Source organism: Cynoglossus semilaevis, chromosome 1, assembly GCF_000523025.1.
Source record: "Cynoglossus semilaevis isolate Cse_v1.0 chromosome 1, Cse_v1.0, whole genome shotgun sequence".
Lineage (NCBI taxonomy): Eukaryota > Metazoa > Chordata > Actinopteri > Pleuronectiformes > Cynoglossidae > Cynoglossus > Cynoglossus semilaevis.
In genome coordinates, this window is record NC_024307.1 from 1569916 (window position 1) to 1583457 (window position 13542).

Sequence of the window (13542 nt, forward strand, 5' to 3'; positions counted from 1 at the left end):
TTCAAACTACCTCCCAGACTGGACTTTGCAGGATTTGGGCACAAAGTTTTCGTCCAGAGATGCTGTGCTCTCCAACAGCGCCACCTGTCTTCCCTGGAAGTCTGGCTCGGAGTAGAGCTGCAGCTGTGAGGAGATGAAGAGGTTCATCAGTGACGACGAAGAAGAAGAAGAAGAAGAAACAACAACAGACAGTTGTCAGTGAGTGAGCGCCACCTTGAATCGTGAAGATCCGACCAGCGTGAAAGACTGGCTGGATGGAGGAGATCTTGAAGTCGTGGGCCCCCCAGTCCTCAGGGTTGGCGTACAGACCTTTCTCCAGAACGTAGAGTTCTCCACTGAACCCAGGTTTCTCAAACGCCACCCAGCTGTCAATCACACACAGAACAGAACCCACACTTCATGTGATGAGAAGACCGGAACTGATGTCACTGCCACCTCAGAACTGGACTGGACTGGACTGGACTGGACCGGACTAGACTAGACCGGACTGGACTGGACTAGACTAGACTGGACTGGACTAGACTAGACCGGACTGGACTAGACTAGACCGGACTGGACTAGACTAGACTGGACTGGACTAGACTAGACCGGACTGGACTAGACTAGACTGGACTGGACTGGACTGAACTGGACCGGACTGGACTGGACTGGACTGGACTAGACTAGACTGGACTGGACTAGACTAGACCGGACTGGACCGGACCGGACTGGACTGGACTGGACTAGACCGGACTGGACCGGACTGGACTAGACTAGGCCGGACTGGGCCGGACCGGACTGGACCAGACTAGACCGGATTAGACTGGACTGGACTAGACTAGACTGGACTGGACTGGACTGGACTGGACCGGACTAGACTAGACCGGACTGGACCGGACTGGACTAGACTAGACCGGACTGGACCGGACCGGACTGGACCAGACTAGACCGGATTAGACTGGACTGGACTAGACTAGACTGGACTGGACTGGACTGAACTGGACTAGACTGAACTTGAAACCATTATGAGGACTGTGAATCGGTTCCAGTTCAGACTGAGGGTCACGGTACTGTTTGGTCTTTAATGTAACGTCTGGAGGTTCAGAAGAAGAAGTACTACAGAACAGTACTGTAGTACTAATACCCAGTCGGGCCTGACTATCACAGACTCCCAACCAGCTCCTGTTTTACTCACACTCCACTCAGGACGTTGGCCGACTGGGTCTTGGTGCCGTGGCTGATCTCCCCCATGTTCAGTACCGGGCCCAGCAGCCCCACGTTGAGCCCCAGCGCCTTGTAGTTTTGCTCCGTGAAGAGTTTGATGTGAGGAGACTGAAAATCCTGAGGACCAAAAAAAGACAGATCATCTGGACCAGTCAGAGGTAACTAATTAGTCCTGGTAACTAATTAGTCCAGGTAACTAATTAGTCCAGTTAACTAATTAGTCCAGGTAACTAATTAGTCCAGTTAACTAATTAGTCCTGGTAACTAATTAGTCCTGGTAACTAATTAGTCCTGGTAAATAATTAGTCCTGGTAACTAATTAGTCAGGATCAGAAATATACAGAAAAACACCTGTTTAGGAATGTTTCATTAGAAACATCACGACTAATCGTGATTAATCACAATCACGATCAATGATAATTCATCGTGATTATTTAACGTAAACAATGAATTGTTTTTAACTACAATCACGATTAATCGTGATTAGTTGTGATTAATTCCCTGTGATTAATGTTTGTGGTTGACAGGTCAAAGGTCGCGGTGACACCTACGGTGCAGACGGGCCGCAGTGACAGGAGCCCAGCCTCAGTTCCGCCCCAGTCCGTCCAGTGAGGGTAGTGACCCTCCTCCAGGACGTACTGCTGACCCTCGAAGTCGGCCTCCTGGTAACCGACCCAACTACAGACGGAAACATCATCATCATTAAAAATGGCGGTGTTGACGTGCGTCCCGTCTGAAGACACCGGAGACACTCACAGTCCACTGAGGATCTTCATGGAGCCCACCGAGGACAGGGACGTCTGGTCTTCTTGGATTTCCTGCAGACCGTACACCAGGTCGTCCACCTCCACACACGCTCCATCGAAGTTGGGCTTCTCAAACAGAAGAGCCTGGAGGAGGAGGAGGAGGAGGAGGAGGAAGAGGAGGAGGAGGAGGGGCAGGAGGGGGGGGAGGAGGGACGACAGGAGGAGGAGGAGGAGGAGGAGGAGGAGGAGGAGGAGGAGGACGAGGAGGAGGAGGAAGAGGAGGACGGACAGGACGTAGGTGAGGCTCAACATAAGGTTTCTATTTAAAGACTGTCGTATAGATTCACTCTACAGACGTTTACGTTTGTGCCACCCGCTGGTGGAAATGTGTCATTTCATAGAAGAGAGAATAGACAATAGTGTTTCCAGGGGGCGCTATAGGACATTAGAAGACCATTATATAAAACCACAGACCTTGACTTCGTGGGGCTGCTCCACCCTGATGACACCCTGAAAGACAACAGACACACCAGAGTCAGTCAGAGACAGGGTGACACCACCGGGGACAGACAGCGGCCCCGGGGACCGTACCGTTCTCAGGGGTCTCAGTGAGCCGACGAAGGGTTCGGAGAAGCCCCAGGCCTCAGGGCAGGGGTACTCCCCCGCCTCCAGCACTCCTATCAGACCTGCGAAGCCTGGGTCGGTGTAAACCAGCCAGCTGAGGAGCAGACGGAGGGAATGAGCTGATACACTGCACAACAGGCTGGCAAACATATGGCCTGAGGGCCAAAACCGGCCCGCTAGGTGGTTCAGTGCAGCCCACTTGAAGAAAACTTCATGTTCCTGGAGTTTTGTCAAATTATATTTCATTAAATATGAATATTATTCTAATATACTTATAGGTATTTATGCTATGATTAAACTGGTCCGGTCCACTTCTAATCAGGCTGAGGGTGGGCCCCGAACCAAAGGTTTGACACCCCTGCTGTAGAATCACAACACCTTCAGAATTTCAGAGTGACCTCTGACCTGCAGAGTGACCTCTGACCTGCAGAGTGTCGTCAGAGACACGCCTTTGACAGTAAACGGTCACAGACTCCTAACACACAGAGAACCAGTGGATGTTCTAACCACCAGGGGGCGGCCCAACCCTGCAGCTCACATTCCTTCACTGACAGAAAACAGATGCTGCACCCGGACCCTCTGTGACCTTTAACCTCACCACTCCTAAAAACAACAAAGAGAAAAGCTAAAAAAAAAAGTCACTCTAGAAACCAGTCCAGGGAACTACAGCAGTAGTACTGTAGTACTACTGTAGTACTACTGTAGTACCACTGAAGTACTACAGCAGTACTACAGTGGAACTACAGCAGTAGTACTGTAGTACTACTGTAGTACCACCGTAGTACTACTGTAGGACCACCGTAGTACTACTGTAGGACCACCGTAGTACTACTGTAGGACCACCGTAGTACTACTGTAGTACCACTGTAGTACCACCGTAGTACCACTGTAGTACCACCGTAGTACTGCTGTAGCACTTCAGTGGTACTACAGTAGTACTACGGTGGTCCTACAGTAGTACTACGGTGGTCCTACAGTAGTACTACGGTGGTCCTACAGTAGTACTACAGTGGTACTACGGTGGTACCTACAGTTGGACCTGAGCTCCAGCCTGGTTCCACAGGTCCCCATCAGTATAAAGAACATGTATGAGCTCACACTCCTGAGTGGACCCTGATGGACCCGGTGGTCTGAGGGATCCCGTACGAGCCCAGCTCCACGGTGTCGTCACAGAACGACGACATCCTCCCCAAACCGTTCACCTCAGAGAACAGATCTATCCTGGACAGACTGTAGTCCTGCACACACACACACACACACACACACACACACACACACACAAAACATTTTAATTTGAAAATGTATTTAATTATTTATTATAAGTTTCCTCCAACATTCTTAGTCTGTCCCCGGTGACCCCCCCCCCCGCCCCCTCCCCTACAGATATCTAAAAAACCTCCTTAGATCAGCAGAGAGTTTTTATTTTAACCTCAAATCTTTGTTTTTAGTGTTTTATCTGTAGCCAGGTTCTGTCCTTTGATGTCCTTTGATGTCCTTTGATGATAATCTCTACACCTTAATGTTGTTTTAATGTTAATGTGTGCTAAAAGTCATTTAAAGTTGTGGGAAAACAAGTTCTTTGACTCCCTTGCAGTACCTCCAGATACCCACCAGGGGTCGTTTGAGGCTCCTTGTTGGAGCCATCTGCCATAATGTTTTGGCTTATTTTTGTTAGAAACATCTGAAAATTTGACTTAAACAAAACAATAATGTAACTGCATTTACAGCACCCCCTACAGGGGAGGAGGGAATCATTTTTTTCTCACTTTTTCTCTGAAACAACACACACACACACACACGTCCTAACGTACCCTAACGGCCAGTCGAATCGACCCGATGACCACTGGTGCTGTTGGAACAGGCTGAGCGTTCTGGTCCAGAGGGGTCGGGGTCGGGGTCAGGGTCGGGGTCAGGGTCGGCGTCTCCTCGTCTGCCCAGATGTTTACGATCTGCTCAGTGGGTCCTTCCTCCAGGGCAATGACCCGGCCCTGAAAACCAGGCTTTTCATACAGGAGCCAGCTGGAGAGGAAGGAAGAGTTAGTCAGTGATGAAGAGTTAGTGAGTGATTAAGAGTTAGTCTGTGATGAAGAGTTAGTCAGTGATGAAGAGGTAGTGAGTGATGAAGAGTTAGTCTGTGGTGAAGAGTTAGTCAGTGGTGAAGAGTTAGTGAGTGCTGAAGAGCTAGTGAGTGATGAAGAGTTAGTGAGTGATGAAGAGTTAGTGAGGGATGAAGAGGTAGTGAGTGATGAAGAGTTAGTCTGTGGTGAAGAGTTAGTCGATGGTGAAGAGTTAGTCTGTGGTGAAGAGTTAGTCAGTGATGAAGCGTTAGTCAGTGATGAAGAGGTAGTGAGTGATGAAGAGTTCGTCTTTGATGAAGAGTTAGTCGATGGTGAAGAGTTAGTCTGTGATGAAGAGTTAGTCGGTGGTGAAGAGTTAGTCAGTGATGAAGCGTTAGTCAGTGATGAAGAGTTAGTGAGTGATTAAGAGTTAGTCTGTGATGAAGAGTTAGTCTGTGATGAAGAGTTAGTCGATGGTGAAGAGTTAGTCAGTGATGAAGCGTTAGTCAGTGATGAAGAGGTAGTGAGTGATGAAGAGTTCGTCTTTGATGAAGAGTTAGTTGATGGTGAAGAGTTAGTCAGTGATGAAGAGGTAGTGAGTGATGAAGAGTTAGTGAGTGATGAAGAGGTAGTGAGTGATGAAGAGTTAGTGAGTGATGAAGAGGTAGTGAGTGATGAAGAGTTAGTGAGTGATTAAGAGTTAGTCTGTGATGAAGTGTTAGTCAGTGATGAAGAGTTAGTCAGTGATGAAGTGTTAGTCAGTGGTGAAGAGTTAGTGAGTGATGAAGAGTTAGTGAGTGATGAAGAGTTAGTCTTTGATGAAGAGTTAGTCGATGGTGAAGAGTTAGTCAGTGATGAAGAGTTAGTCAGTGATGAAGAGTTAGTCAGTGATGAAGAGTTAGTCTGTGGTGAAGAGTTAGTCAGTGATGAAGAGTTAGTCAGTGATGAAGTGTTAGTCAGTGGTGAAGAGTTAGTGAGTGATGACAGTAACAACAATGATGTAATTATTTAGAATCCTCCACTGGAGGGCAGTGCGTCACCATCCTCTGATGACTCTGACGGAGATGACGGGTGAGAAGTTGAACATGGTAGCGTCCTCTACGTCACAGTAGAACTCCGATGTTTGTCCTTCAAACTGAGCGCGCTCATGGATGACGATCTGTGTCAACACAAACCTTTCGAGTCATTCTCGGCTTCATCCCGAGCGTCGACTGTGACACTGCTACAACAACGTTCGACCCTACCTTCCCAGGTCGTCTGTGGACTCCTCTCACTGCAGGCACCTGGGAGGACATGGAAGTACAAGTCAACCTCACTGCAGTACTGGTACTTCAAAAAGTAAACAGCTAGTAAAAACAAATAGTTTGAACTTCTTTTCTAGCAATAAAAATAAAATAAACGTCAACAACATCTGCAGAGTGTGTATTCCTGCGACACAGATGTGTCGCCACAGACTAGGGTTCATGACCCGGTCACATGACCTTTTCCAAAGTTACCAAACTGCTGTTTCATCACTGGAGTGTGACTCCATCCTTGTTTTTGTGGTGAACGCTGCTCTTCGTTCACTCTACAGCTGCTCACAGTCTGTTTGCTGATTGAGAAACATCCCAGAATGCTGTGTCTTTGACCTTTGACCTTCGGTGTGTGGACTAAGATACCCACCCACTTTTCAAACCTTTACTACATCCAAAACCTACATGTCGTGCCTCCGGCCTGGTGCCTGTTTCCCACTTGTTGTTTATGCGGACACTCATTGAGGTCGTGGTGAGTTCAGTGTCAGTGTCAGTCTGTAGTAACAGACGGCAACATGTCAGTGCTCCAACAACTCTTCACACTGACTGACACTTTATCTCAGCACCGACTTTTCCCCAGTCTCTAATCTGCTTCTGTTTTGGACTTTGTCATGTGACCCACTCACCGTCCTTCATCTACACTGACGGACCATAATAGAAAAATATCAAAGTCCTACCTTTTTCTTACTCAGAGAATGTCCTGCCCGACTTTTCTTTTGGCTGTGGTTTTTTTTTTGGGGCCCTGCAGAGGGGGGCGGTCCCTGCAGGACCACGTCCACCCTGGGGGGTTCCGACGTCAGGGCCCCGTCCATGTCAGTATTCCGTGCAGTTGCTGTGGAACCCTGGGAAGCTTCGGCTCCTCTTTTGTTCCTCTTGAGGTATTTCTCCAAGTGATCTGGAAGCTTCACCTCTGAGAATGTGGGGAAGGGAGGGGGAAGGGGAGGAGGGGAGGCGGGGCTTAGCGCTAAGTCATTAGTTACACTTTTACTACCAACCAAGACTGAGCCTTGATCACTACCCTTCACACCCTCCTTCTCTGCCTCTGAGCCCAGTGGCAGTAAATCAACAGCCTGCTTGGACGGTTGTTGGTGGTTTGAAGGAGAGGCATCAGAGGGGGGGGTATTCTCCTCCCTGGTTTTCCTGGGGGAACTCATCAGGCTGGACAGAATGGATATCCGTCCAAGTCTTGATGTCAACTTCACAGGTTCCTCCCCGTTGTTCAGGTCACCTTTCTCTTCGGGACTTCCTCCCCCCTCGTCAAACACGTCATCAAGCGCGGCAAGGGCTTTCTCCCGAGCACGTTTGTCCAGCGTCCGTCCCTCTCTGTTGGCTGCGTTTCGTTTTATGACCATAGCTGGCGAAGGGTCCTGGAATATCTTTCCGTTTTTCCTCAGGCCAAACTGGAATTCCTCCGGATCAAAGGTTTTCTCAAAGTGATCTTCTTTGATGGCCGGCATGGCGAAGGGCGGAGAGTGGGACTTCCGTTGGACGTGCCTCTTTGGAGGTAGTGAGAAAGGAATTCCGCCTTCCTTGATGCTCCTAATGAAATCCTCGTAGTCGTCGGGTTCCAGGGACTCGTCCTCGCTGGCGGAGGCCTCCGGACGTTTCTTGTGTTCCTTCTTCTGTTTGTGATGATGTTCTACGTCCAACCAACTGGACGGAGATTCTTTGTTCGGCTGTGGACTTTGAGAACTTTCTCTAAACGATACCCCTGATCTGCCACCTGACCGTAAAGGTTTCTGTTTTTCTTTGAAGCCTTCTTTGTGTCTCTTGGACTCGGGGACAGTCTTTGTCTTTTCTACACTAACTTCTTTAACTGCTTTGACGTCTTTGTCGTCTTTTGACTTTTCCCTGACGTCTGTTTTGTTCACACTGGTTTTTAGCAGATCTTCTTGTTCAGCTCGACTTTTTCTAACCTGGATTTTTTGATTTAGTTGAATGTCAACAGTTTCTTCTGTCCATCCCATCAATTCAGTCTTTGTTTCCTGCTGTTGGACGCCGTCTGGAGCTTTGAGGTCTGTGGACAGACCAGTGAAGTCCTTTGGTTTCCTGTTGTCCTCATGTCCGTCCTTGAGGACCGTGGACGTTTGGTCTTTTTGGTCACCAATACTCAGAAACGCAGCGTCTTTTGGCAAAGTCGTCACTGGAGAATCCTTGGTTCCATCCTCACTCTTCGATTCCTGAGCACGGCGTCCCATCTTGTCCTGTTTGTTCTCCAGCTCAGTGATTGGCCGCGTGATGTCACTGAGACTTGAACTGAGATGGTTTTCAACTTCAGTCTTTTCTAACGTTGTGTTAGTTCTGTCTTCAGTGAGTTCTGCAGTCCTTCGTCCTTCACTCGTCCTCTCAACAGTGCCTGTGTTTGTGTCTTCTAGTTTAGGTTGAAGGTTTGAATCCAAGTGTTTAGATTCTGTTTTTCCCTCTATCTCTTTCATTGTCTTCACCTGGTGTTTGTTCATTTCAAGCCTCTGGTCTGTGGAGTTGGACATGGTACCGATCTGGTCTTCAGACCTGTTTGGAGACGCCTGTGGTTCAGTCTTTTTGTCTGTTTCTGTTTCACGGTCTGAGAACTGGTTTTGATCTTCAGACTCCGTGGGTCTGTCCCGCTCTTCTTTATCTTGGTCCTCATCCCCCTGTACCAGACTTTGGTCCAGGTGAAGGTCATTCACGTCAGCGTCCACAGTTGGAGGTTGGGTCTTTTCATGTCTGTACAGGTTCTTCACCGTCGTCTCCTCTTCTTCGATCACTTTAATATTCACCGTCTTCACCTCAGAGGTTTGACCTTCACGCCCCGCTGGTCCGCCCCTGTTGTCAATGTTTCTCTGGTCTCGGTGAACGTCAACGTCTGTTGCCATGGTTACAGTGTCAGAGTCTCGGCTCTCTGGTGTCGTTTGTTTTTCTGGATGTTTTCGTGAGTCAATTTCCTGTATTTGATCAACCACTTCGTGAACACCTTCCAAGGTCTTTTCCATAAATGTACGGTGGTCACCATTAGGTGGCGCCGTCTTCTGATGGACTCCAGTGTTGACCTTAGATTTAACTGGAGCCTCCTCTGGTGAAATGTTGTCTCCCTGAAAACCTGCAACCTTTTTTATTCCTGTAGAGTCTTTCTCCTGGACATCCGTGTCCCCGTCTTCCTCAGCGTCCTGGGTTTTAGTCTTTGTGTCTTTTGGTTCCTTGACGTCTTTCTGTTTTTTGATTCTTCTGGGTTTCTTTTCTGGAGCTTCTTTCTTCACAGTTTCCTGTACCTTTGTGCTGGTGGTTTTGACTGCAGATTGACGTTCCTCTACGTCCTCACTCCTACGTCCGCCCGTCTGTCCTGTCGCCTCTGGAACGCCGGTGTCTGTGGCTTCAGATGTTTGGAGTTCACTGACAGCAGAAACGTCTTTGTCCTTCGTGTCTGTACCAACGTCCGTCCTGGTTTGGATTTCTGGATCCTGCTTCACCTTCACCTTCTCACCATCAGTATCCATCTGCTGCTCGTCTCCACGAATCTCCAAATCGGAACTCTTGACTTTTGTCTCTGTAGTGACGTTTTCCGTCTGAGCTGGTGCGTCCATCTGTCCAGCAGCCGTAGCTTTGTTCTCCTTTAGGTCCGTGGTGTTGTCGTCCAGCTTCTCTGTCACCTCCAGTCCTCCAGCATTTTCAGATTTGAACTCCATCGTAGAACTTTCCTCAACGACACCAGGAGGTTTTCCTTCTTCCTCTCTGACTTGAGTAATATACTGAGTAATATTTCCCTGATCTTCTCCAGATGTTTCTGTTTTTGAACTTTTGGCTTTAACCTCTGAAGGAAGGTTCTCCAGTAGATGGTGTGTGTCCTCCTTCCCAGAAGTCTCAGCTTCTGGAGTTTGGAGTTCCTTTACCTTGGCGTGACTGCCTTCCTCCTCTTCAGGTTTCTGTATTCCAGCAGTTTGGAGTAATATTTCCCTGATCTTCTCCAGATGTTTCTGTTTTTGAACTTTTGGCTTTAACCTCTGAAGGAAGGTTCTCCAGTAGATCGTGTGTGTCTTTCTTCCCAGAGGTCTTATCTTCTGGTTTTTGGTTTTCCTCAACATCCTGAGTATCTTCGTCCTCCTTTTCTCTAACATCACTCAAGGTTTTAGTTTCTGGAGTTTGGTTTTCCTCTAACATCTTCTGTTGTTCTTCAGAGATCTGTTTGTTTGAAGTTTTGGCTTTAACCTCTGAAGGAAGGTTCTCCAGTAGATGGTGTGTGTCCTCCTTCCCAGAAGTCTCAGCTTCTGGAGTTTGGAGTTCCTTCAACGTAACATGACTGTCTTCCTCCTCTTCAGTACTCTGTATTCCAGCAGTTTGGACCTCCATCTCTGGAGATTGGTTTCCTTCAACATCCTGAGAATCTTTGTCCTCCTTTTCTCCAACGTCCTGATCTTTGGTCGTGGTTTTAGTTTCTGGAGTTTGGTTTTCCTCTAACATCTTCTGTTGTTCTTCAGAGATCTGTTCGTTTGAACATTCGGCTTTAACTTCTGAAGGAAGGTTCTCCAGTAGATGGTGTGTGTCCTCCTTCCCAGAAGTCTCAGCTTCTGGAGTTTGGAGTTCCTTTACCTTGGCGTGACTGTCTTCCTCCTCTTCAGGTTTCTGTATTCCAGCAGTTTGGACCTCCATCTCTGGAGTTTGGTTTTCCTCTAACATCTCCTGTTCTTCTCCACAGATCTGTTCGTTTGAACTTTGAGCTTTAACCTCTGAAGGAAGGTTCTCCAGTAGATCGTGTGTGTCTTTCTTCCCAGAGGTCTTATCTTCTGGTTTTTGGTTTTCCTCAACATCCTGAGTATCTTCGTCCTCCTTTTCTCTAACATCACTCAAGGTTTTAGTTTCTGGAGTTTGGTTTTCCTCTAACATCTTCTGTTGTTCTTCAGAGATCTGTTTGTTTGAAGTTTTGGCTTTAACCTCTGAAGGAAGGTTCTCCAGTAGATGGTGTGTGTCCTCCTTCCCAGAAGTCTCAGCTTCTGGAGTTTGGAGTTCCTTCAACGTAACATGACTGTCTTCCTCCTCTTCAGTACTCTGTATTCCAGCAGTTTGGACCTCCATCTCTGGAGATTGGTTTCCTTCAACATCCTGAGAATCTTTGTCCTCCTTTTCTCCAACGTCCTGATCTTTGGTCGTGGTTTTAGTTTCTGGAGTTTGGTTTTCCTCTAACATCTTCTGTTGTTCTTCAGAGATCTGTTCGTTTGAACATTCGGCTTTAACTTCTGAAGGAAGGTTCTCCAGTAGATGGTGTGTGTCCTCCTTCCCAGAAGTCTCAGCTTCTGGAGTTTGGAGTTCCTTTACCTTGGCGTGACTGCCTTCCTCCTCTTCAGGTTTCTGTATTCCAGCAGTTTGGACCTCCATCTCTGGAGATTGGTTTTCCTCTAACATCTCCTGTTCTTCTCCACAGATCTGTTCGTTTGAACTTTGAGCTTTAACTTCTGAAGGAAGGTTCTCCAGTAGATCCTGTGTCTCAGTCTCTGGACTCTGGTCTTCCTTCAGATCAGCACCATGATCATCTCCCTCCTCTTTGACTTCCTGTATTTCAGCTCTCAGGACCGGTATCTCCGAGGTCTGGTTCTTCTCATCCTCGTCAGTCTGTCCGTCCTCCTCTTCTCTAACATCCTGAGGTCTCGTGATCGAGGGTTGAATTCCTACAGCACGGTCCTCCTTCAGTCTCTGGGTGTCGGTCTCCTGCTCTGCTGTGGTGGGGGGTGTTGAGGAGTCCTCCAGTAAACCATCAGCTGGTCTGTCCTCGTCTCCAGAGGTCGTAGCTTCTGGAGCTCGTCTTTCCTGCAGGTCACTGGTACCGTGGTCCTCCTGCTCTGTGCCGTCCTGTTCTTCAGTACTGGTGTCCTCCATCCCTGGTGTTTGAACTTCCTTGAGTTCCTCAACATCACCTGGAGGTTCCTCACCCTCCAACCTTGTCACGTCTTTTACTTTTTTGCAGGAGCTTTTCAATTCTGAAGGAAGGTTCTCCAGTGGACCATGGGCGGGTTTGTCCTTCCCTCTGGACATCTGCGTGACGACTCTGTTTGACTTTGAATCACTGGTACCGTTGACCTCCTCTGTGACTTCCTGTGGTGTAGTACTGTTGGCTTCCATCTGTGGCGCTTGGCTAAGACTGTCCTCCTCCTCCTCCTCCTCCTCCGTCTGGCTCTTTTTGACTTTATTCTCAGTCAGTGGTTTGGACTCTTGAGTACTGTTCAGCATCGGTACCACCATCAGCTGGACCTTCTCCTCCCTGTTCTCATGGTCCGTGGAGACCACACTAGGTTTGGATACATGGTCTTCCTCCGTCCTCTTCTCTCCTGTTTGTTCCTTCTTCTTCTCATCAGACTGAAGATGGTCCAGTTCTGATGAAGGACCACATTGTTCCTGCGGTTCTGTGAGCTCAGCCTCGGTACTTATGGCCACGTGTTCCTCCCTGCTGCTGCTCTGTGAGTCCTCGGCTCTGTCAGAGTTTCCTCCCAGTGAAAGAGGCTCTTTGTCTGTTTGATTTTCAACATTCCTGGGAAACTGACAAACACTTCCAGTCTCTGTGTGAAGTTCCAGAGCCGCTGGTTTCACGGCGGCCTCAGTGGGTGACGGTCTGTCTTTTCCGATCTTTCTCTCCGAGTCATTCTGGAGTTTTTCTTCAGTAACAGGAGTCGGTCCAATCGGGGCAGTGGGCGGGGCTTCAGCTCTGTCCCCCAACTTCATTTCTTGGTCTTTGAAAACGCCTGTGGGCCGTGTTTGTGCCGCAGTGACCTCACTGCGCTCATTAGAGTCGGGCGTTACATCACAGCAGGTGGCGTCATCCACCACAGGTTGGACCGATGTATCGGTTCCATCCTGCGGGGCTGGTACGGTGCCAGCGGCTGCAGGGACTGGTTTGTTCTCCTGGATTAGACCTGGTGTCAGATTACAGACGGTGTCTGTTGAACAGTTCTCTCCTTCCACGGACGTCTGTGGTCGGCGCCGCTCCTGTGTGATGTCATCGCTCTCGGCTGAAACCTCCTGAGAGTCCGCCTCAGTGTTGGTGACCTCGGTGTCTACTGGTGCACCATCGACCTGAACATTTACTGTGAGCGCGACGTCCTGGTGGTGGGACGGCGGAGGTTCTGACTGGATCTTCTTCTTTCCTCCCAGCCGTAGCTCTTTGGTCCTGGACTGTTTGGTCTCGTTCTTCCCTCCCTCCAGGATCAACCTGGCTTCACCTGCTTCACCTGGACCATCGGACGGTCTGGTGTCACAGTTCTGGCCCGAGTCCCACGTGTTTACAGCGCCCCCACTCAGTGACGGAGGATGGTTCCTGACTTTGACCTTGCTGGACGACCTCTGACCCAGGGTTGGGAGTCTGCTCCCGGGGGACGGCGGTTCTCCTGCCTCCTTCACTGGACTCTTCTGCTGCAGCCTGACGTTCTCCGTGGGTTTGGACGACCTGCTGGTCTTCTCTGGTTCACACTCCCTCTCCTCAGGGGGTTTCTTCAACGGTTTCGGTTGCCGTGGCGACAACTTACCACCTGATGGAAATAAAAAAAACACAGTTTTAATAATAAACAACAAAGACCTTTAAAGGGTTAAATGGACCCCCCCCACCGCCCCCCCCCCCCCCCCCCCCCCACCCCCCCCCACAACCCCACCCCCACACCCACA

The 13542-nt window shown here is 48.9% G+C and overlaps 1 protein-coding gene across 1 annotated transcript in view; it reads right to left on the reverse strand.

Annotated features, from left to right (window-relative positions):
• Positions 1-13542, reverse strand: part of crybg1a (crystallin beta-gamma domain containing 1a) — a 31668-nt gene that overhangs the window by 3354 nt on the left and 14772 nt on the right. The window contains 14 exon segments of the mRNA XM_025058415.1: positions 11-123; positions 214-241; positions 243-365; positions 1175-1320; positions 1755-1881; positions 1960-2093; positions 2424-2459; positions 2541-2667; positions 3672-3811; positions 4385-4592; positions 5671-5789; positions 5875-5913; positions 6600-9809; positions 11230-13409. Of these exon segments, the coding sequence (XP_024914183.1) occupies positions 11-123; positions 214-241; positions 243-365; positions 1175-1320; positions 1755-1881; positions 1960-2093; positions 2424-2459; positions 2541-2667; positions 3672-3811; positions 4385-4592; positions 5671-5789; positions 5875-5913; positions 6600-9809; positions 11230-13409 (6730 nt within the window).